At 40.6% G+C, this 21,838-nt stretch overlaps 1 protein-coding gene across 1 annotated transcript; it reads left to right on the top strand.

The window, feature by feature from the left end:
- Window positions 1-5,278: 5,278 nt before the first annotated feature.
- On the top strand, window positions 5,279-20,580 carry ntrk2b (neurotrophic tyrosine kinase, receptor, type 2b). The gene is made up of 16 exons (XM_040157682.1): window positions 5,279-5,475; window positions 7,227-7,301; window positions 7,414-7,485; window positions 7,594-7,662; window positions 7,765-7,916; window positions 8,109-8,245; window positions 10,400-10,532; window positions 11,036-11,368; window positions 11,748-11,782; window positions 12,753-12,852; window positions 13,614-13,802; window positions 14,762-14,892; window positions 15,033-15,205; window positions 16,505-16,745; window positions 18,487-18,645; window positions 20,395-20,580. Exons 1-16 carry the CDS (start codon window positions 5,279-5,281, stop codon window positions 20,578-20,580), a joined length of 2,382 nt encoding a protein of 793 aa, XP_040013616.1.
- The last annotated feature ends 1,258 nt before the right edge of the window (window positions 20,581-21,838 follow it).

The raw sequence follows: 21,838 nt of genomic DNA, 5'->3' as shown, positions 1-21,838 counted from the left end.
CAAAACTTCACCGGGTCATCCACTGGTTCCACTGGTTTTGGAAATTTGGTCAGTTAAGTTATTTGCACCACTAAACCTACCAACAATTCTGACAATTGATTGATCGTTTACGCCACTTTTTGAGCAAAATTGTCAACAAATCATAGGTACCAGCTTCTCAAATGTGAATATTTGGTAGTTTTCTCTGTTTTCTGTGATAATAAACTCGACATCTTTGGGTTTTTGACTGCTAGTCAGACAAAGAAAGAAATTTTAATATGTTAACTTGGGTTTCAGGGAATGATGGACATTTTCGCTGTTTTTTAATTATCAGTTTATATGCTGAACAATCAATTGGATACTGATTATTAATCTGATTATCAGTTTATATGCTGAACAATCAATTGGATACTGATTATTAATTAAATTAAATTAAGTAATTTAATTTAATTGACTATTAAAGAAAATTATTGTCAGATCTATTGATATTGAGAATAATTGTTGTTTGCAGTCTTACAATACTTTTACAATGATGGTATAAAACTACCTTTTCTACCAAGTTTTTCTCTGTGTTAATTACTTGACACATAGTAAAAGGAAAAAAGAAACTTGATAAAACACAACTTTACAACAAAATGAGCTCATATAAACTTAAATAACTTAAAACTGGATTTTGTCATAGAGTCCCTCTTCAGGACCAGGGTCACAAAACATAGGAGGGAGGACCCATCATAGCCAACATTGTACTTCTGGTGCAAATTTCTAACAAATTGTCATTAACACAATTATGGCGACAGAAATTTTATGGTGTAAACCTGAGGATTTTTGGACCCCTGAGGGGGTGGGGACCCTGGGCAGTTGACCCCTGGGCCCAGTTGGTAATCCAGCCTTGATAGTCCCATAAGTCTAACCAGGTTTTGAGTAAGGTGAGATGTCTCAAACTGGATGGATGCCGTGCTAAAGCTTGATTTTTGACGCCTGTCCCACTAGCCTTATTTTGGGACTATCTCATCCTCTGACAATATCACAACGTACTTCTAGGTTTCTTGGTTAGTCCTGAAGATTGAAGCTTGCAAAAGTGAAAAATGTTGTTTGAAAGTACTCATCCAATCATTTTTTTACCTGTGGGTAACTGCTCCCAGTTGTATTTAGTGGTGGGTACAAAAAACACCCAATTAAAGCTGAACTGATCAGTATTTTAATCAATTAGTCGATCAACAGAAAATCAGTCTACTTAAACTCATTTGTTAATCAAATTATTGTAACGACATTTTTCAAGCAAAAACTCCAACCATTCTCCGACTGCAGTTTCCCCAGTGTGAGGATTTGCTACTTTTGTACCGCTACTCATTGTAAACTGAATACTTCAGGCTTTTGGACTGTTGCTCTGACAAAAGAGGACATTTAAAGATGCGCAAACATGAAAGATCATGTATGAATGTGCTCATAGTCGATTCTTAACAAAAAAAGAACACGCTCTTCCGCAAAATTATGTTGAAATGGATTTTAATATCTTCTTAATGTGCCCATGGGAAACAGTGTTCCACTCGGTCAAGACAACCTTGTTGAAAGCCTTTTGAAAGTTACATGAGAAGCTGAAGACCTATGGAGCAGCAGCAATTAAAAAAAAAAAAAAAAAATGTCGCAAATTATCAAAATTACTTGGAAGTCCTTAATCCCAACCACTTACACCAACTCCAAGTTCACACTGTTCTACCACCGGGCTCATTTCATCCTCACATTATCTGCGCTAGACTTTGATGAAGGCACGTTCAGTCTTGTTCTTGTCTAAATGGATCCCATAAATAAATAAATAAATAAAAATGCTGTGTTGGTTTCCCCAACCAAATGCAACTCGTGAATCCCGTGTGATGTGCCTGGCTATAGCAGTTTCCGGAGTCAGAATCAGCTTTATTGATGTATGAACATACAAGGAATTTGACTCTGGTTTTTTTTGTTGCTCTCAATGTACCTAGACAGTGTTTCAAGAACAATTTCAGGAAGATACGTAGATAAAAATGTTTATACATGTACATACAGTTTGAACAAAGACAACAAAGCTGGACGGCGATAGACAAACATAAAAATACAAACGGTGAAAGAATAGATGTGTCTATAAATATATATAGGAAAAGCAACAATGAACAACATACGCTGTCTATATACAAGTCAAACTGTTTCTGTTAATTGTAAACAAGGATACAATAATGCGAGGGTGCAGAGGGCAAACAGTGCTGGAATGAATATTGAATGAATGAGTAATGTTTTAGGTTGCCTTATATACTGAAAATAAAATAGGTGGCTATGTAGAGTATATTCATGTATACATGTCTGTGTACAGTATATGCAGCATGCTTAGATTTTATTTGACAATGATGGTGATACATGTTAAAGAGAAGGGTGTATTTTAAACTGTAACTATATCATTTATAATTTGTAGATAAGAGTAGATGTTTTATTGTTACAGGGTCACTGCACATGGATTGGTTTCTGACATTACATGACTGATTGAAGTGTTTGCTCTGAAATGAATGAAATTTGTTGTGTTTTGAAACAGATCTATCGTTTTAGCTGTTACAGCGTGTGTGTGTGTGTGTGTGTGTGTGTGTGTGTGTGTGTGTGTGTGTGTGTGTGGGTGTGTGTGTGTGTGTGTGTGTAATCCACCAAACTAGACTGAGAGGCAGTGTATAGTACAGGATGTAGATCAGTGGGCTGAGTCACAGCTGCATCGCTCCACGCAAGGTTCAAGACAAGTCTGCCATCAGCTGGTTTTGGGAAGCGGCAGGAGCAGAGATGGAGGAGTTGCAGAGGTTTTTGATGCAGAAGTGGCACCAAACTAAATGTAGGAGAGGTAGGAGGATCTCTTGGTGTGGCAGGAGCAAAAGTCTCAGTGTACCCCTCCCCTTAACTCTCTATGATGCACCTCAAAGTAGGGATTTTTTTTTTTCCCCGGCTAAAAACAACATCTAGGTTTAAAGCAGCAGAAACTCTAAAAAGATCAATTATACAAACTGATTAACAATTCAGTGAAATTTAAAAAAAAAAAAAAGGCTTTGAATTCACAGGTAATTTCTTCATCTTCAAAAAGAAGCACAAACCAAGAGCCAATGGTCTTTATTATGTGTCCTATTGCTCTTGATGACCCATGGGACAAAACGAGGGGCCAATGGTCTTTATTATGTGTCCTATTGCTCTTGACGACCTGAGGCTGAACCTCTCTGCAACCCACGTGCGGTGCAACCAGATTTTCTAGTTTTTCTGCAGTGATAAGGCCGTGAGATCAGACTCGCTAATCCAGAGCCACCACCTCACTGCTCATTTACTGTAAGACGAGGAGCCCGAATGATGCCCACACTTGGATCTGTATTAAAACACCCCCCTTTTTCTCGTAGTGTTGTCATGCTCCTTCAGATATAGGCGAGGATCTATTGCAAAATAAAGAGCTCTCGTCCCTCTCCTATACTCTGAGGTTACCATGGAGACAGATATAATTCAGTTCTTGATGTTTCTCATAAAAAAAAAAAAAAAAAGCCTGCGTACATATTTTCATCTGCAACCATAGCGACACTTGACATTGTCCGCGCTGGGCTATTTGTAAAAAGCAAGTCACCATAGCGACACTAACCATCCAGGCTGTGTCATAGATCATGTGTCCTGGCCGAGTATGCCTCCTCATTATGACCGAAATTTAGGAATCCACCGGTAACCAGGGTGTATTTCCACATTTCGAAACATATCACCACCTCGAGGGTTTGGCACTGCACAGTAACTGCCGAAGGACTGGAAAAATAAGAGGATTTGAGGGACATTTTAATCTGCCTCAGTTTGGGACATTTAAGGTTAAAAAAAAAACAAAACAAAAAAACAAGACAACGTGTTTAAATTGAGAGAAATGAATGTACATGTTTGTGAGTGGACACTAACACCAGTGCAATAGACAGTTTTGCGGGTCAGCCCCTAAATATTGTTGACAAATTCAAGTGAGGAATTAAAATCTATTCAGTGGGTCAGGATTTCTGAAACCTGAATCAAAACATGCCATAGTCTGTCCCTCTGTCCCCCTCAGTGCTACAAATACATCTCTACACATGGATCACAGTGGGTTGTAATGGAGTTGTTTTGTTTTTGTTTTTGTTTTTTTCTGTAAAAAATGAATAGAAAAAAAAAATCTGTCAGCATGCTCTCTGCCAGGGAGAATTTTAAAAACATATATATTTATATATTTAAACATATGTATATATATATACGCAGCGGTTTTTACCCCAGTTCGTGTTCCTATGTCGTGCACTGATCAGTGATCGGAGTGAGCCCCATCTGAAGCTTGCAGACATAGTATGGGTAATTATTTTTCATAGATGCACCCCGTCTTGTGCGTCAACCGTACGTCACACTATAGGCCTAATGGCCAACCGTACGACAGTGTCGGCGTGGAGAAAAGCACCGCTTGCACCCAGCGCACGGCTTTAGGGTAACCACAGCGCCAGAGTTTACATCCGCATTGTTGTCGTGCCCGCCACAAACGCGGCGATTTGAACCCGCGGCTGTGGCCTCTTTTGCAGCCCGGCAGAGGTGCAAGCGGCCGACGTCCAGGCTCTGTTGCATGACCCAAAATAGACATTTCCTCAACAAAGTCCTATAAATACGACCTGTCACGGTATAATCTCCAGGGTACCATCGCGAACCGTCTCCCCCATAAACCCGATCCCGGTGATGGCTGGGGGAGATGCGCTCGTCCGCGTCGATAATCGATACACGGATGCAGGTAGCCTTCCTCCCTACACACGCAGCATCACCACGCATCCTTACTCCACTGTGCAGTCTCTCTTATTTTCCTCCCCATTACCACACATATGAGAAATCGCTCGCAAGGGGGGCGGGGGGCTGCCTATTGATCTCTAAACATCTGGAACACCTCATATTTGTTTTACAAGGCAGAGGTGAACGGTCTGTGCCCGAGATAGAGGAGTGAGACAGCAGCAGCAGCGGCAGCAGCAGCAGCAGCAGCAGCACCAGGACGGACCACTTGACACCTTGCTTCACGGCATCGATATGCAGTAGTGTGATACCAGCTCTGCGGAGACGGGAAGGCCAGTCCATGGCATCTTGGTATTAAAACCGTGGGCTCTGCGCATTCCTCACCGACGGCGTAGTCTTTTTTTTTTTTTTTTTTTTTTTTTTTTCCTGCGGAGTCGAAAGGATTAACTTGGCCAGATAAAGGCGGCGAGGGAGGAAATCTTACCAATAATTCAATTTGACCAGATTCTGTTTGGGGGATTCGTGGGATATCGTTGGACCTGCGATGGACTCCAGCGCGGGGGAATATGGCATGGCTCGTCTCGGATTGTTTTTGGTTTTGATGGGGCTGTGGAGATTTAGCGATGCCTGCCCCGCATCCTGCACTTGCAGCATCTCAAGGATTGTTTGTATTGATTCCGTGCCGGGGATCGAGGATTTCCCTGTCCTCACGCTAGATGACATGGAAAACATCACCGAGATGTAAGTGTATGAAAACGGTCGTGCAGACATCTTATGAACTTATTAGGATGCAATGCGTAAAGAACTGCCTCCGATCGTAGGTCGCGAATAATACCCAAGGGCTAGGATTATTATACTAATAAAGGTAATAATAACAGCAACAGCAATACGAACAACACATATTATTTTCCCCTTGTGGATCAAAGATCAATGGAGATCTGTCTTCTCTTCTCCTCATGTCAAACACAAAAAATGTGAGATTTTATTTGTATGACCACTGGCTATGTCAGATCGTGTAGCCAAGTATATGTGTGCGTGTGTATTTGTGGCGGAGATGGGGGCTGCGCGTGCCACTAACGACGACGGTGTGTGTGTGTGTGTGTGTGTGTGTGTGCGCGCGCGCGCGTGTGTGCGTGCGTGTATGCGTAATGGTGGTGAGAGTGTGCGTCAGGCTTATTTGGATTAGTCGGTGTTTCCTTTTACAAAAACAGCTCCAGAGGTAGAGACGGGGTAAACGTTTAGGCCCAGCGCAGCCCTCTGTGGTGCCGATCCGGCTTTTGGGCGTCGGTGTGAAATAGCCTCAATATTTCAACACGACCACACTGTCGCCAGATCACACACGAGATCGCATCAGTTGTACACAGCCGGCGATAGGCTACCCACAGTTATATAGCCTTATCTGCGTCAGTGTGTAGGCCCTGTGTCGGCGTGCACTTGCTACAACCCTGCACAAGTGTGCGACTGCATGGCACCCACTGGAGAATGGAGGGGGAGACTGGGTGAGTTTTCTGAGGGCAGACAGACTGGAACTAGGCGTCACATCAACCTACCATAAATGCAGTTTACCGGGCGCAGCTGGATCAAAACCTGACTATTCTTCATGTCGAAAAGCAAAGGGGTCATGTGGTGGCCAACACCTTGTAAATTCTCCCCAGTGTGTCCATTTTTAGGGAGCAAAGTGCGGTCCTGACTAAAAGATCAAGCAGTTGTCACCTTTGACGCGTAACAGGAAACTTGACTGAAGACTAGTGTGCCCCATTTGTAATACTTGGGGATAAGGACACTGACCCTTTGCCGAAGATACTTTAACTTTAACTGATACATTTCCAGCTTTTATGTTTTGCTAAAGGTACAATCCACATCGGAAATCCACTGTGTGTAGCCAAAGGATTTCAAGTTTTGATGAGTGTTTTCAAAAGTACATCAAGGCGAATTGATTATTGTCTCTTGCCAAAACCCTTTAAATATGAAATATTTTATAATACTCCCTCAGTGGGGTTATTTTATCAGAAAAAAAAGGGATAAAATCGTGGCAGTTGGGGCATCATTAGGGCATAAAACACAGGTATATTTGGATTTTTATTAAAAACCTAGATTATCTTGATATGTCCAGCAATAAATATAAATAATGTGAACATTAACAGCAACAATACAAGACATCATTTCGGTCACTCACATGCCAACAGTGTGTAAATACGAACTGTTGTATTGGTTCACATTATATTGACAGTCAAATGTGCTGCAGACCAAATTCCCTGTGCTGTACATGTAGAATTGAGCTATGTCTACCAAATGCAAAAAAATCTGTCACAGTATTTAGTCTAATAAAATACACAAACACAACTAACTCTCTTGTTTGACACTGGGAATTTTTGGAAGCATAAAGCTTATCTATAGAGTATAATATACACCGATATAGTATAGTTTCAGACCAAGTTATTTAGCCGACCATCATGGCGTCTAACAGGTCGTTCCCTTATATTTTTCCACAGATACGTTGCTAATCAAAACAGACTGTTTGACATCAATGACAACAGTTTGAGGCACTACATAAACCTCAGAAACTTGTAAGTATTACACAGTTTGTTTTTAGTGTCTTATGTCTAATTAAAGGATGTTTTTTGCCAATGTAGAAAAGTTGTAGATGACCTGATGACTTTACATTTTAACCTCCAACAGAACAGTGACAAAGACAAGATTGACATCTATATCATCAGATGCATTTTTCAACAACACAAGACTTCAATATATGTAAGAAACATTTTAAAGACCGTCTTTGGCTATTTCATGTGATGCACACTGGAGTTGCCTTGTTTGGATTTTTATTGTTTTGTTTTTGTTTGTTTTTTTTCCTTTCAGAAATCTCAGAGACAATAATCTATCGACACTGTCATGGAGAACATTTCAGAACTTTAACATAACATTTCCGTAAGTATCGCATGTAGCTACAGCACATAAAAATTTCAGTACATCTCCCTCCTTTTTGAGCAAGATGTGGAGTTTCTCATGTGCTGTGTTTTTATTTTCTAGGCTCCTACTGTCTGGAAACCCCCTGGATTGTGTTTGTGAGAACTTGTGGATCAAACTGAGGCTCCAAGAAGAAACCGACGGTCAAGAGCTGAAATGCATAGACGATAGAGGAGAGACAAAGGCCTTTGCCACACTGACTCCACCAGACTGTGGTAATGTGAAACCATGATATAATAAGCAATGCTGGGTAACTGATATTGGACGTTAGGAGCGGTGAATGCATCACAAAGACAGAAAAGAGAGACTGAAACAAAGACAGGAAGAAATCTGGAAATAAATCAAACAATTTAAAGTTGTATATCTGGTCGGATGTTTAATTTTACTGTCTGTTTTTTGTCTTGCAGTGGTTCCCAAAGTAGAGGTCACCCCCAAAATTGTGACCAAGATGCAAGGGAGTAATGTCAAAGCTGTGTGCAGCGCCTCAGGGTCTCCTCCTCCTGAGATCATGTGGAACCTTGATATGCTCGCTACCCACCATGAGGTGAGCCAGTCTATCTCGCAGTGTCCTGTTTGAACCTTTTTGGTACAGGTCTACCACTTTGGGCTCCTGATTTTAAAAGGCTTTGCTTTTCGAGTGAAGCAGAAAAGGTAATGTTACACCTTGGTAATGAGTTCCAGTGAATTTTCAAAGCAACGTCTGTGAACTACAATGGGATTATTTTTCTTATTGTCACCAAATCCTATGAAAAGACCAAAACCAAATCCCAACTTGATCCTTACTAACAAGTGTGTGTATCCAAACCCTGATATGACTTGTTCCTCTTCTCATTGAGCTGTTTTGTTGTCAACAACTATTAAAAGAATATCAGTGAGCCACACTATTGCCCAAGGTGACATGTTCCTTCATTATCACGAACATGGCCACTGTACTTTGAGTATCCTGCTGCCATAACTCTCACGAGAGGAAAAAAATACACTGATTACTCCCGTCTGAGTTATGTCTGCTAAAAGCTACAGAACCCTGCTGTTTTACAAAATTACATAGCCTATTTTAAACTAAATCTGTAACATGTTTTAAAAAGATTTACATCTTCACAAAGACCCAATGGACTTGGGGCTGAGGGCCACAGCAGGGCACGGAAGTTGAGAGGTATTGAGAGACGGACTAAGACATTGTTGGTCTTGGTCTTTTCATGGGGTCTGTTGGTAAAAAGTATAATATAGAATATGACTGGTCTTATCCTTTGAGTCAAAAAAAGAAGACTTGAGTTGAGACTGGGGTTAGACTTGACTACTTTTAGACTAGCTTGGGACCTAAGGTTCCTCAAAGACGTTACTTGACTTGAGAATACAAGGGAAAAATATCCAGGTCCAAGCCAGAGAGCTTGAATGTAAAATAATTATTTGGTGTTTGCAAAGGACTTGGTGTGATCTGTGTAAAAACACTATTTACACATCTTTGAAAGTGTTCAAATGCCATTCCATTTAAATGATCAACAAGCATCTGGAGACCTGAAAAACTTGCAATTTACATGTAATTTAAGGTTTGGGACTTGACTTTGCCTCAAGGGCAGGAAATTGGTTGGTCAAGACTTGATAGCTGACTGGAGACTTAATTGGACTTGTGTCAACAGACTTGAAGTTGGAGTTGGATTTGCTAAGATTTCTACCTTTATTTCTGAACTCTGGGCTGTGAACGTTCAGTAAGGATAAATGTTCTGAATGGATTTTACACTGGTTGTGTTAAATAACTGGATGTTAATATATTTAATTATATAAAAAACAAATATATTTAAAAATATATTTAATTTATGTAATACATTTAATTACATAAATGTGGATGTTGTTACAGACCTTTTTCCACACAGCTGAATTGTCAATTTTTGGTTTGTTTTTTGTTAGGTTTGCATTTGTGCTACTACCACTAGCAGAAGCTAGGACATTTCACCATTTATTCACTACTTTTAGTTAACTATATTCACTATTTATCCATTATACCTTTAGCTAACTGTTAGCTGTTTCACTTTTATCTTTAGTTAACTCTTTCAACCATTTATCCGTTACCTAAAGTTATTTTCTCTGTTTATCCATTACTTTTAGCTAACGTTTAACAGAATTCCCATTAACGTACTTTTAGCTAACTATTTGTCCTGCTTGATTACTTGTAGCTAATTTCTTTCACTGTTTATCCATTACTTTTAGACAACTATTTCAACAGTTTATCGACTGGTTTTAGTAAACTATTTAAACCATTTATTTTTCACTTTTAGCTTAACTGTTTCAACTGTTTATCCATTGCTTTAAGCTAATTATTTTCACAGTTTGTCCGTTTCTTTTAACTAATGCTTTAACAGTTTATTCATTAACATACATTTCGACTTTTCGTCAAACTATTTCAACTGTTTCCAATACCGTTAGCTAACTACCATTTATCAATTACTGTTAGCTAATTACTTTAACTAGTTGTCCATTACGTTTGGTCAACTATTTCAACTGTTTATCCAGTACTTTTAGTAAACAGTTTAAACCATTCATCCATTACTTTTCAATTACTTTTCATGCAGTCTCAGTTGTAATATTTGGCTTTAATGTGCTACAACTGACTGAGGTTGTGGGAGGTATGCACTGTGCAGTCCAGTCTGTTGCAGTGGGTAGTTAACTGGTTATTGTTCATGTTTGCTGTTTCCGCTTACAGATTGAACCTTTTGAAATGGAGAGCAGCCTCACCTTGTCAGGCCTATCTCCTGTTGATAATGGCAGGGTGATCATATGCAGCGCTGAGAACATGGTCGGTCAGATGGAGGCCACCCTTCAGCTTAATATTCTCTGTAAGGCCTCTTGCTTTTCTTTTATCATTGACTGTAAATGTTGACAAAGTATAGCATAATTTTTTAGAACTTATATTTCCATTTGTAAATTTGTCTAATTTCCTCTCAGATTATCTTTTAAATGCCTTCTTCTAGACTGTGTTTTTTTTCCAGTGGAAGCAGAAGTCTCTTCAGTTTGTTATAATTACTGTCTCTCGGCAAATCTTATTGACTCTCCGTGTTTCCTGTTCATAACTCTTCCTCCTGTGAAGCTCCTCATGCCTTGCCATACTCCTCTGCTTGTTCAGTGGGACATTTCTCCTCATTCTCCTCTTCCATGTTTTCCTGATGTCATTGTTCTGATGTTGTGATCAGTCTCTCTTCTATTCCCCATACTTTTCATCCCCAACTGCATCTCCTCTCTAAGCCCATAAATGTTGCTTTTCCTACTGGTTTTTCCTCCTGGTGTTTATTTTTCCTATCATCCCGTGATTACTCTTCCTCTACTGTTGCCTCCGTGTCAGTTGCCCCCACCATCCAGCAGCTGCTGGGGCCAGAGCAGAACCACCACTGGTGCATCCCGTTCAGCGTGACAGGGAACCCCAAGCCTGAGCTGCAGTGGTACCACGAGAATGTGCCTCTCCAGGAGCAGGACTACATCCACACCCAGATCCACGAGTCCACTGAGAGCGAGGACCATGGCTGCCTGCAGCTGGTCAACCCCACGCACATTCACAATGGCGTGTATAGGTTGGTGGCAAAGAATGAATACGGCCGGGATGAGAAGAAGGTCTCTGCCCAGTTCATCGACCCACCTGAAACAGGTGTGAATACGCTCTCTTTTTACAGGGGTTCATGTACTAAGAGGTCAGCTCATTTCTTCAGCTAGTTTCTGTTTATGAAGTTGACTACTAATACAGATATGTTTTCTTTTTAGCAGAAGACCCAATCTACGACTGTAAGTAATGATTCTGCTGCAAAAAACCAACAATGGTTATACTTACTAGCTTGACAATAATTGTATACAAAGTTAAAATGAACTCTACCATGATGTGCATCTATTTCTCTTCCTATGGCCTGCGTCTTGCTTCTGCACAGACACTACTGGTAGGTCTTTGAACTCTTACAGGGCTCAGTTTTACACATAGTCAGCATTACAAAATCAACTGTTTGCACCAAATAACTGTTATCATTTTCAAGTGTTCAGATAGGCATTTTGATGGTTGTTTTTTTTAGACCTGCCAATCCCTCCGTTGGACGACAGTGTTGCAGTAAGTGATCGTCATTAGTCCTTACCATCTAAAGCAGTGGTTCTAAACCTGTTGGTGTGTGGCCCCTGAAAAACAAATGTTTTACTTAATACCCCCCCTAACCGGTTGCATAAGTCTACCAGCTGTGACCAGTTCAATCAAAGAGAGACTTTTTTCATGTTTTGTTCTAATAATTTTCAAAAGGTCTGAAACATTTTTACCAGTCTTCAGCTGTCCGGTGTGGGTGAGCCTGTGCCCACTGCAGCCTCAGATTTCTGTTCTCGGCTGACAGGAGTGGAACCTGATGCTGTCTTCTGCTCTTGTAGCCCATCCACCTCAGGGTTCGACATGTTGCGCGTTCTGAGATGCTTTCCTGCTCATCAAAGTTGTAAGGAATGGTTATCTCAGTTACCGTGGCCTTTTTTTTCCCAGCTCCAACCAGCTTGGCCATGCTCTTCTGACCTGTCTCGTCAACAAAGCGTTTCCGTCAACAGAACTGCCGCTCATTGGATGTTTTTTGTTTTTCGCACCGTTCTGAGTAAAAACTCTAGAGAACGTTGTGCGTGAAAATCCCAGGAGATCAGAAGTTTCAGAAATACTCAAACCAGATCTGTCTGGTACCAACAATCATGCCACGGTCACAGTCACAGAGATCACATTTTTCCTCATTCCGATGTTTAATGTGAGCATTAACGGAAGCTCCTGACCTGTATATTCAGGATTTTATGCATTGCACTGCTGCCACACGACTGGCTGATTGAACAATTGCATGAATAAGCAGCTGGACAGGTGCTCCTTATAAAGTGCTCGGTGCGAGTATGTTTTTTTCTGCATTCCTATCCTGTAAATAATCTCGTGGCATCTCCGTGATTTAATTTGAAGCCCCTTAAGGGGATGCAGACCCCTGGTTGGGAACCACTGATCTAAAGGATGTAAGACGTTTTTGTTGAAAGCTATGTTTCAAACAATCTTTATTTTTCTTTATTCCCAGGTGTATGTCGTTGTGGGAATTGCAGGAGTTGCCTTGACCGGCTGTGTTCTGATGGTGATCATTCTGAAATATGGAAGAAACTCCAAGTTTGGTATTAAAGGTGAACTAATTTTCTTAAGGGAGTATTTTGTCATCATAGAAAATACACTTATTTGATATTCTTATCCAGCGTTAGATGAGAAGATGGATACCACCCTCATATCTGTCTGTCAAATATGAAGCTGCAGCCATCAGCCAGCTGTCTTAGCCTACAGAGCCAGGCTAGCCTTTCCCTCCTGTCTCCAGTATTTATGCTGAGCTAAGCTAACCAACTGCTGGCAGTAGCCTTCATCTAGTTCTCCATCAGAACACAAATAAGCATATTTCCCCAATTTTATCTATTATTTAAACTGCTTAGACACCAATTATGGATGCTTCATATGCAGAGTTATAGTTGTTGACAAATATATTAATAAACACTTAATTAACTGGTTGTATACTATTTATGAATTGGTAAATGGAGGGTTAAAAGAAGGTGTTAGTATTGACTAAAACTCATAACAGCTTCCTCTGTATCAGTGTAAAAATGACTATAGGAATTTACGAGTCCTCCTTTGAGCTGAGCTCATGTTCTCATGTTGATTCAGGATGACATTTGCCTATGATCGGCTTATATCTTTTTGTCATTATGCAACCTGGATTTAAAAGTCCTTCCATCTGTTTTTTCCCTCCAACACCTTCTCTTACTCCTCCTCTTCTCCTCCTCCTCTATGACCACCACCCTCCACTTCTTCTCCACTCATCTCTCCCTGCCTTTTCCCTTCTCTTCACTCCTCCTCCTTCTCTTTCCTCTCCGTCTCCTCCTCCTCTGTGGCTCCCTAGGCTCCTCCTCGGTCATCAGTAATGACGATGACTCTGCCAGCCCTCTTCATCACGTCTCCAATGGCAACAACACCCCGTCGTCCTCCGAGATGGGTCCAGACGCGGTGATCATTGGGATGACAAAGATTCCTGTCATTGAGAACCCACAGTACTTCCGTAACTCCAGCAGCATGCTGAAATCTGACACGTGTGAGTTACCGCCTTGCTCGACAAATGCCTGGTAACCTGGACCTTTTCTGATAAATCCATGAAGGGATCACTGCTGGACGCCAGATTTATTGTCAGCATCCTGCTGCATTGTGATAGTGACTCCTGCCTCTGTGGGGGCAACAGGATAGTTTACAGATAGATAATGTTCCGTAACACAAGCTCGCTTTTAAAAAGGCTCGACGTAGCAGAGTGAACCTGAATGTTTCTCTTTTTGACTGACTGAAAAATAATCACCAATAATTCTGTTCATTGTTTAAGCCATTTATCAAGCAAAAAAAATTTGTTTATCTTTTCAAATGTGAGGATTTGCTACTTTTGTTTGAGTTATATAATTGTAAATTTAATATATTTTTGTTTTGGACTGTTTGTCAGACAATTCAATGATACAGCAAGGCATATTGAGTCTATTAATTAAATTTTTTAGACTAAATGATTAAATGATCAAACAAATCAATAATTAATTCTAATCTAATCTAATCTGACTATAACTGATATATTCCTGACAATAATCGTAATCTCAAGACAAAAAACCTTTTTCAGTAACAATCCCCCTATTTAGCATTTATAAGCAGTGTACAAACATTTAATAAATATAACACACTATAATGTAGTTGTATGCGGCTTTAAGGACATTTTAAATGCTTATTAGTGCACAGTATTTTCAGCAATTACAACTGTTTCTATGAAGACATATTTTTTATTTTTACAGGTATTTAACCATAGTGTAACTCATTGCTTGTTTGTACTCCAACCTCCACTTATGGCTGTCCATATGAGGAGTTATAGTTGTTGATACATACATGTTAATACTGTTTATAAATGCTAAATAGAAGGACTTACAATGTTATCTGGCCCATTTTACACACACCGCAATTACCGATAAATAATCAAGATGCACACATGACCTTGAGAGTGATTGGTCTTATTCTGCAATAAAGTTGTCCAGCACATCAAGAGACACAACATCGTACTGAAGCGGGAGCTGGGAGAGGGAGCCTTTGGGAAGGTCTTCCTCGCCGAGTGCTACAACCTGACACCAGACCAGGAGAAGCTCCATGTTGCAGTCAAGGTACAGATCGGGAAGCTGCTTGCTCAAATAATCAGTGCGCCTGTGGTTCAGTTAGTGAATTCTACTGACCACGTGTACATTCTCGTAGGTAACGCTTCTCACCGACTGTCCTTTGTCTTTCTGTCTTTGCCTTTCGTCAGACTCTGAAAGAGGCCAGCGAGAGCGGCCGAGCAGACTTCTACAGAGAGGCCGAGCTCCTCACCAACCTGCAGCATGAACACATCGTCACCTTCTACGGAGTGTGTGTAGAGAGCGACCCTCTCATCATGGTGTTTGAATATATGAAACACGGTGACCTAAACAAGTTTCTCAGGTAGGAGACTTCTATAGATACTGGCATGTCTGAAAGGAATAGTTTGACTTATTTGCTTTCTTGTCAAGAGCTGGATGAGTAGATTGATGCCTCTTTCATATCTGTATGTTCAATATGAAGCTTCAGCCAGCAGCGAATTAGCTTAACTTAGCCTAAAGGCGGGAAGCAGGGGACACTGCTAGCCTGGCTCTGTGCAATACTAACAGCTCTAAAGCTCACTAATTCATACTTTAAATCTTATTTCCTTAGTTAGTACAAAAACAACAATTTGTGGTTTTCCAGGGATTATGTGCTGTTACCATTGCACAGAGGCAGGCTAGCTGTTTACCCCTATTTCCAGTCTTAATGCAAAGCTAAGATTAAAAAAAAAAAAAAAGCGAATGAATGTATTTCTCAAAATGTCAAACTATTCCTTTAAGTGTGCATCATGCAATGGAAGTTGGTGTTGGTGATAGTATGATATACTCTGTGAGATGATATAAGTTTGTCCACTGATTTAGTAGAAAAAAATACTGTTTCTACTGATGTAGCCGTCTATTTAATATAAGGCTACAACAAATGTACAGCTTAAACGGGTAGTCGAAAGACAGAAGATTCATCTGCAACAATTTTGATATTTGATTAATTGTTTGGAGTCTTTTTTTAAAACAAAAATTACCAAAAATTCAGTGGTTCCAGCTTCTCAGATGTGATTATGATAGTTAAGTATGTGTCAAAAAAATGAAAAAATAAAACTGAAAACACTGCCTAGGGCTCTGGTAAACTGGGATTGATAGTTTTCTATGATTTTATAAACTAAATAATTATCAGTTATTCAAGAAAATAATCGGCATATTAACTTATATTTAAAATAATTGCAGTTACAGCCTAAAACTATTAATTATTTTTATTATTGATTTATCTGCCAATCATTTTCTCTATTTTTTTCTATTAAATGTGAGAAAATAGTGAAAATGCCTGTTATAATTTCCCAGAATCCATGGTGACATCTTCAGATTACTTGTTTTAACCAACCAACGTTCTTAAACTCAAAGATATTTAGTTTACTATCATATATGACAAAGACAATCATTAAATTCTCATTAAACAGTGAATCTTTGGCATTTTTGCTTGAAAAATGACTGAAATGATCAAAAATGATCAGCTATGAGAACAGTTGCATATATATATTTTATTTTTTTGTCGATTGTGGAAGGGAATTTGGTAGTTTTAAATTCTGCCGTGATTACACGCATCACGTTTTCTAAACTATCCAGTGGTACGGCGATTGAAGCGCTCATTAAGTGTTTCTGGGTGCAGGTCCCACGGCCCTGATGCGGTGCTAATGGCAGACGGTCAACACAGTATCCTGGTGGAGCTCACCCAGTCCCAGATGCTGCACATTGCCCAACAGATTGCTGCTGGCATGGTCTACCTGGCGTCCCAGCACTTTGTCCACAGAGACTTGGCAACCAGGAACTGCCTGGTAGGAGAAAACCTGCTGGTCAAGATAGGAGACTTTGGCATGTCCAGAGATGTTTATAGCACAGACTACTACAGAGTGAGTATTTTTGATCATTTTCCCCTTCCTCTCCTCGCCTTGCCCCCGGTCTCTTGCTCACACACGCTCACAAGATTTCAGAGACATACACAGAAATATGGAAATGTACCAACATACGCACAGCCTCAAATATGTAATTAGAATTTTATTCCAGTTTTGGTCTGAAATAACTGTGTAGCTGCACAAATGACATTTTAACCAGGTTTTTTTTTAATCTATTTTTAATACCATTTAAATGCAAATTCTATAATCTGCATAAAATTACGGTTTCCATGGTAATAAGGGCAACAGTGCAAAATGCATGGGCAGTTTTTCTTTTTTTTCCTGGGCAAGGAGTTAATGCCTCGCTTCACTCTACATGAGCAGCATCATAATAAAATACTGAGGAGTTGCTTTGTATGGTATGATGCACCGATGGAAGTGAGAAGGTTACACTTCATTATAAGCACCTGTTGATGCAATACAGCCCAATAAAAAAAAATAGAATAAAATTCGTCAAGTTGAGGAACAGATGGATGTATTTCATTGCTTCCTCCTTTGTGTCTCAGATCGCAGTTTGCATCCCACAGTGCCCTCTGCTGCCCAAAGTGGAGTCAGAAATCTAAACACACACACACACACACACACACACACACACACACACACACACACACACACACACACACACACACACACACACACACCTCCAACATGGATTTGGCTGCATCAGACAAAATAAACGTAAAGATCGCCCGTCACCTACTCTGGATATCAAATGTTTTTATGAAGTATAAAGCAAAAACATTAACACAGCTTAAAATATGATGCTGTCTCATCTGCTACAATGCTACTTTCACTTTGCAAATCAAGAGAAATCATGTGATAAATTAGATCAGCCGGGAAAACCAGTACAGTTGCATTACATTAGAGAGCATTAGCAGTGAACAAGACAAGCATTATATAGAAATACGTTACGTGCACTAATGTTGGTCTGCCAGTTATAGGATGAAGACCCATTATAGACACTCATGCAGAAAGTTGTAAGTACTTCTTGTGGCTGTAATTGAGCAGCTTTTTTCGTACACTTATGCTTGCACACTCTAAACTTGGTTATTCTTAATTCATGTAAGCAGACAGATGAGACCATAAGTATGCTGTTAGGCTGCAAAGTAGTCAGCCTGTTTGTTTGAGCCAATGTTGCCTTCCCTGTACAGCAGTTCAATAAAGCTTTCCAACTAAGAAAAGACACTAAACAGTTGGGGGGAAATCCCTGACTTGGAGTGATGTTTAATCGATCATATTCCATGTTAAAATGGTTGTTATCACGATTCCATATTTGGTTTAAACCCTGACACTGGCTCGAATATTTTACGTATGATAATTAGGTGATGGTGCAAATGTATGGAGGTGCGGTAATGAAGGGATGCAAGAAATCCAACCTTCATGAAGGTTAGAATGTTCCGTTTTTGTTGACACTGTTTTAGAGGGGTGTCGATTCAACTGTATGAACGTTATGGAGGCTGGAGTTTGTGATGTTGTTGAATCGTGCTGCGTTATACTGTTTGTAATAATTTGTCCACCCCATTTATATCAGAGAGGGTAGACCAGATAACAGAGAGAGCCTCCTGGTATAAGGCCCTGTCTCTACCATGTCTGAAAATATCCCAAATAAAGGACAGTCAGTCTAAGCTTCATACTCCCTCTTCAGCAGGTCTTGTGGTGCTGGTTTCTGAAGGGGAGCGTCCTCTCTCTCTCTCTGCAGGTGGGCGGTCATACGATGCTGCCGATCCGCTGGATGCCCCCAGAGAGCATCATGTACCGGCGGTTCACCACCGAGAGCGACGTGTGGAGCCTCGGAGTGGTGCTGTGGGAAATCTTCACCTACGGCAAGCAGCCCTGGTACCAGCTCTCCAACAATGAGGTCAGAGTCACACGAGGTCCGCAGTCCACGAGACTGGCACTCGGTCAAACAATGATCACAGAGCTCAGAGACACCTTAAATTACATATGTTGGCCCTCAGGCTCACCACCTACCCTAAAACACAGACACTTTGCTCCTGATGGCCTTACTATAGCAAAGCTTTCAAGCCGGAAACTTGGAAAATTATTCAAAACTCAGGGTACCTGACAGACAGAAACGCCGATCCAATAGATGATGGAGACTGAATAGATCAAGCCCAGCACTGATCAAATCTTTTAACTACGTAAACCAGACGTTTTCAAACTGTGAGGCAACCCCTGCCCAGGGGGGCATGGGAGAGTCGGGGGTGTGGAGGTAAAGATAATATGTGAGGTGGGACAGGTGAATGCCAGTGTTTTAAAAACAAACAGGAAGTTAGTTATTGTAGTTCGGCCCGCTGATCTGGTCCACTCATGAAGATGGTCAGCAGTTGGAGCTGCAGCAGGGCTGTGACACACAACTCATTGACGCAATCAAGGTACTAAAAAAAAAAACACACACACAATACACATATTTTTAGATTAAGTGTGACATCCACTTCCTGAGGATATCATCATCTCATTATCTATTATCATAAGATGTCCACTGCGTCCATAAATCCACTTAGATATCATTGAAAAAATGATATCTACCTTCCTGTACCGACAACTTGAAAACTTCCTCGTCATGTCTGGTGCTACTCGGCTTGTGAAAACAGCCGTATGATGTCTTGTGTGGCTCTGGAAGAGCTCCGTCCGAGTCTGGGAAAAACCAGCCCTCCACTATCAGGGGTTATCTCCATGATAGCAGGCGGGAGGTGGGTCTGACGAAAAAATGCTGTCCGGCTGCATTGTGGGAAATGTAGGAGCCAGTGTTTTTTGGAGCCCGACCAATACAAGGGACTACAAGTCGGGATATCTTGACCTCGGGTGCTTCGATTCTTACCAAGTCCCCAAATTTTATTAAAAGTGCAATACTAAATGGTTTTAGTAATTTGGTTAATTTTTAAAATAATGTAGGTATTTTTTTATAAAAGCAATGAAAAGGTAATTGAGAATGAATTCAAAAAGCAAGACATTGTTAAAATAGACATTTTTTTCAACATCTATGTAAAAAATTTTCAATTTCTTAATTTTTATCTCTATTTTCTTCTGTTTACTTCTTTTTGAAAATAACTTTGTGAGGCCTTTTCTCTCCTTTATCAGATAGTGACCATCAAGAGATGACAGGAAATGAGGGGAGAGGTACATGTGGTCGAAGGGCAGCAAAGGTTCCTGGCTGGACGTTGAACCGGGGATAATGTGGTTCGTGGTCGGCGCTTTAACCCTAAGACGACCAGGGCACCCCCTTGTTTTAATTTCCTTCCACGAAAACGTGCTTTTGTGTGAATACAGAGCGGTCCGATCTCATCTCAACCCAAATGATACATTCTAACACAGGCTGACTGGTGATGGTGTAAAAGGAACCACCCGAATTAAAACAAGCAAAGAAAAAAAAATACCATTTTATTATGTGAGGATGGATTGTCAACTAAACTATCTAACAATTAATTCCACCTTTAATGATTAGAATTTTTAAATTATACTCTTTTTTTTTTCCGGTTGATGCCCCTCACCTCATCTCCTGTCACATTTCAACAGTAATATTTGTGGGACACTTACTGCATAGCTCTCATTTTGAATATGACGGTCGAAAACAGCAGACGGAGTAATGCCGCCCTGTATCCTACAGGTGATTGAGTGCATCACCCAGGGCCGCGTGCTGCAGCGGCCCCGTACCTGCCCTAAAGAGGTGTATGATCTGATGCTGGGCTGCTGGCAGAGGGAGCCCTACATGAGGCTGAACATCAAGGAGATCCACAGCATGCTCCAGAGCCTCGCCAAGGCCTCGCCCGTGTACCTCGACATACTGGGCTGATGCGCCCAGCGTCTGTGTATGTACTTTGCGTGCGTGTGTGCGAGCCGGGGCTTCATAAGTGTTTGTGTGCTTTGTCTGTTTGACACGATGCGACGGAGAGGAGAGGAGGACACGAAGGCCGTGTGACAGTGTGAGTGCGTCCGTGTACAGTACCTGGCTGTAAATGTGACTGTAAATGCTATCGTCCATGTCCTCATTACATCGAGAAAAGCCTTAAATTTCAAGTGATTTTTGTTTTGCTTTTTCTGTTCTTATCCGTTTGCAGACGTTACTGGGGCATGTTTCACAAATGGAAACCAAAACACATACAGGATTATGTCACTTTATCCAGATCATCAACACTCTAGACATAAATTGGAAAAGGCATAAAAATAAATAAAACCCAATAATCAGACACACTGATCACTGTCTACATCCATATGTGCTGCGAATGAACAAAGGGAAATTAATGTGTCTCTCCGTAACGGACAGTGTTTGGACGCAACTTTATTGTAGATAGAGCTTTCTCTTCTTTCAACAATGTCATACAGAGCAACATATTCTGCCAGAAGATAAAATTATTCATCAAGACGCAGCTGAAGCTTTTTCTTTTATATGTGCCAGACTATTTTAATATTTGTAGAATTTACAAGTGTTTACTGTTTTCACATCAAGCTGTTGATTTACATCCGTGGTTTTCGATCCATCTATGGAAACCTGTTTGTATTTTAAACTTATGTGTATATTATTATACACATATGTTTGAAAAAGGGTGTGAAACCCACATAGATGCTCATAGATGTCTGTTATACGTAACCTACTCGTGTCCACTGAAGGACTTTCCAATGTCAAACCAGTGTTGAGGTTGTAAAACACAAGGGCATACAGCATTTTACCTGTTTTAAAAAAAAGAAATCACTTGTCATGTTTTCTGTACATATCTGTTCATATTTTACACTAATTCATCTACATTTACAAAGTGGCGTTTTAAACGCTGTTGGAGTGCTCTACTCATGTCGCAGTCTTTTCATTTGACGTATCTAAAGCACAGAGGACGAGGACCCGGCGGTGTTGAGCTGTGCCCATCTGACGAAAGATGAGCACAGCTTGTTTGTTTTTTTTGTTTCATTTTTCACTCACCAGCGATGCCATTTAAACAAATCTTTGTTGTTCGGTGGCCCGTGTCTGTAAGTGATGTGGTGGTGTATGCATCTTCAGAGGCAGGTTTTCAGATGTCGTGGGTGTTGCTGATGAGATTGTGTTCGTGGTTTGACGAGAG

Source organism: Xiphias gladius, chromosome 20, assembly GCF_016859285.1.
Source record: "Xiphias gladius isolate SHS-SW01 ecotype Sanya breed wild chromosome 20, ASM1685928v1, whole genome shotgun sequence".
NCBI classification, from domain to species: Eukaryota; Metazoa; Chordata; class Actinopteri; order Istiophoriformes; family Xiphiidae; genus Xiphias; species Xiphias gladius.
This window is presented reverse-complemented; position numbering and strand designations above follow the sequence as displayed.

Coding starts and splice junctions, on each gene's coding strand:
- ntrk2b (XM_040157682.1), top strand. CDS start 5,279: ATGGACTCCAGCGCGGGGGAATATGGCATGGCTCGTCTCGGATTGTTT. Junction 7,486..7,593: donor AACACAAGACTTCAATATAT/GTAAGAAACATT, acceptor TTTTCCTTTCAG/AAATCTCAGAGACAATAATC. Junction 14,893..15,032: donor AGCTCCATGTTGCAGTCAAG/GTACAGATCGGG, acceptor GCCTTTCGTCAG/ACTCTGAAAGAGGCCAGCGA.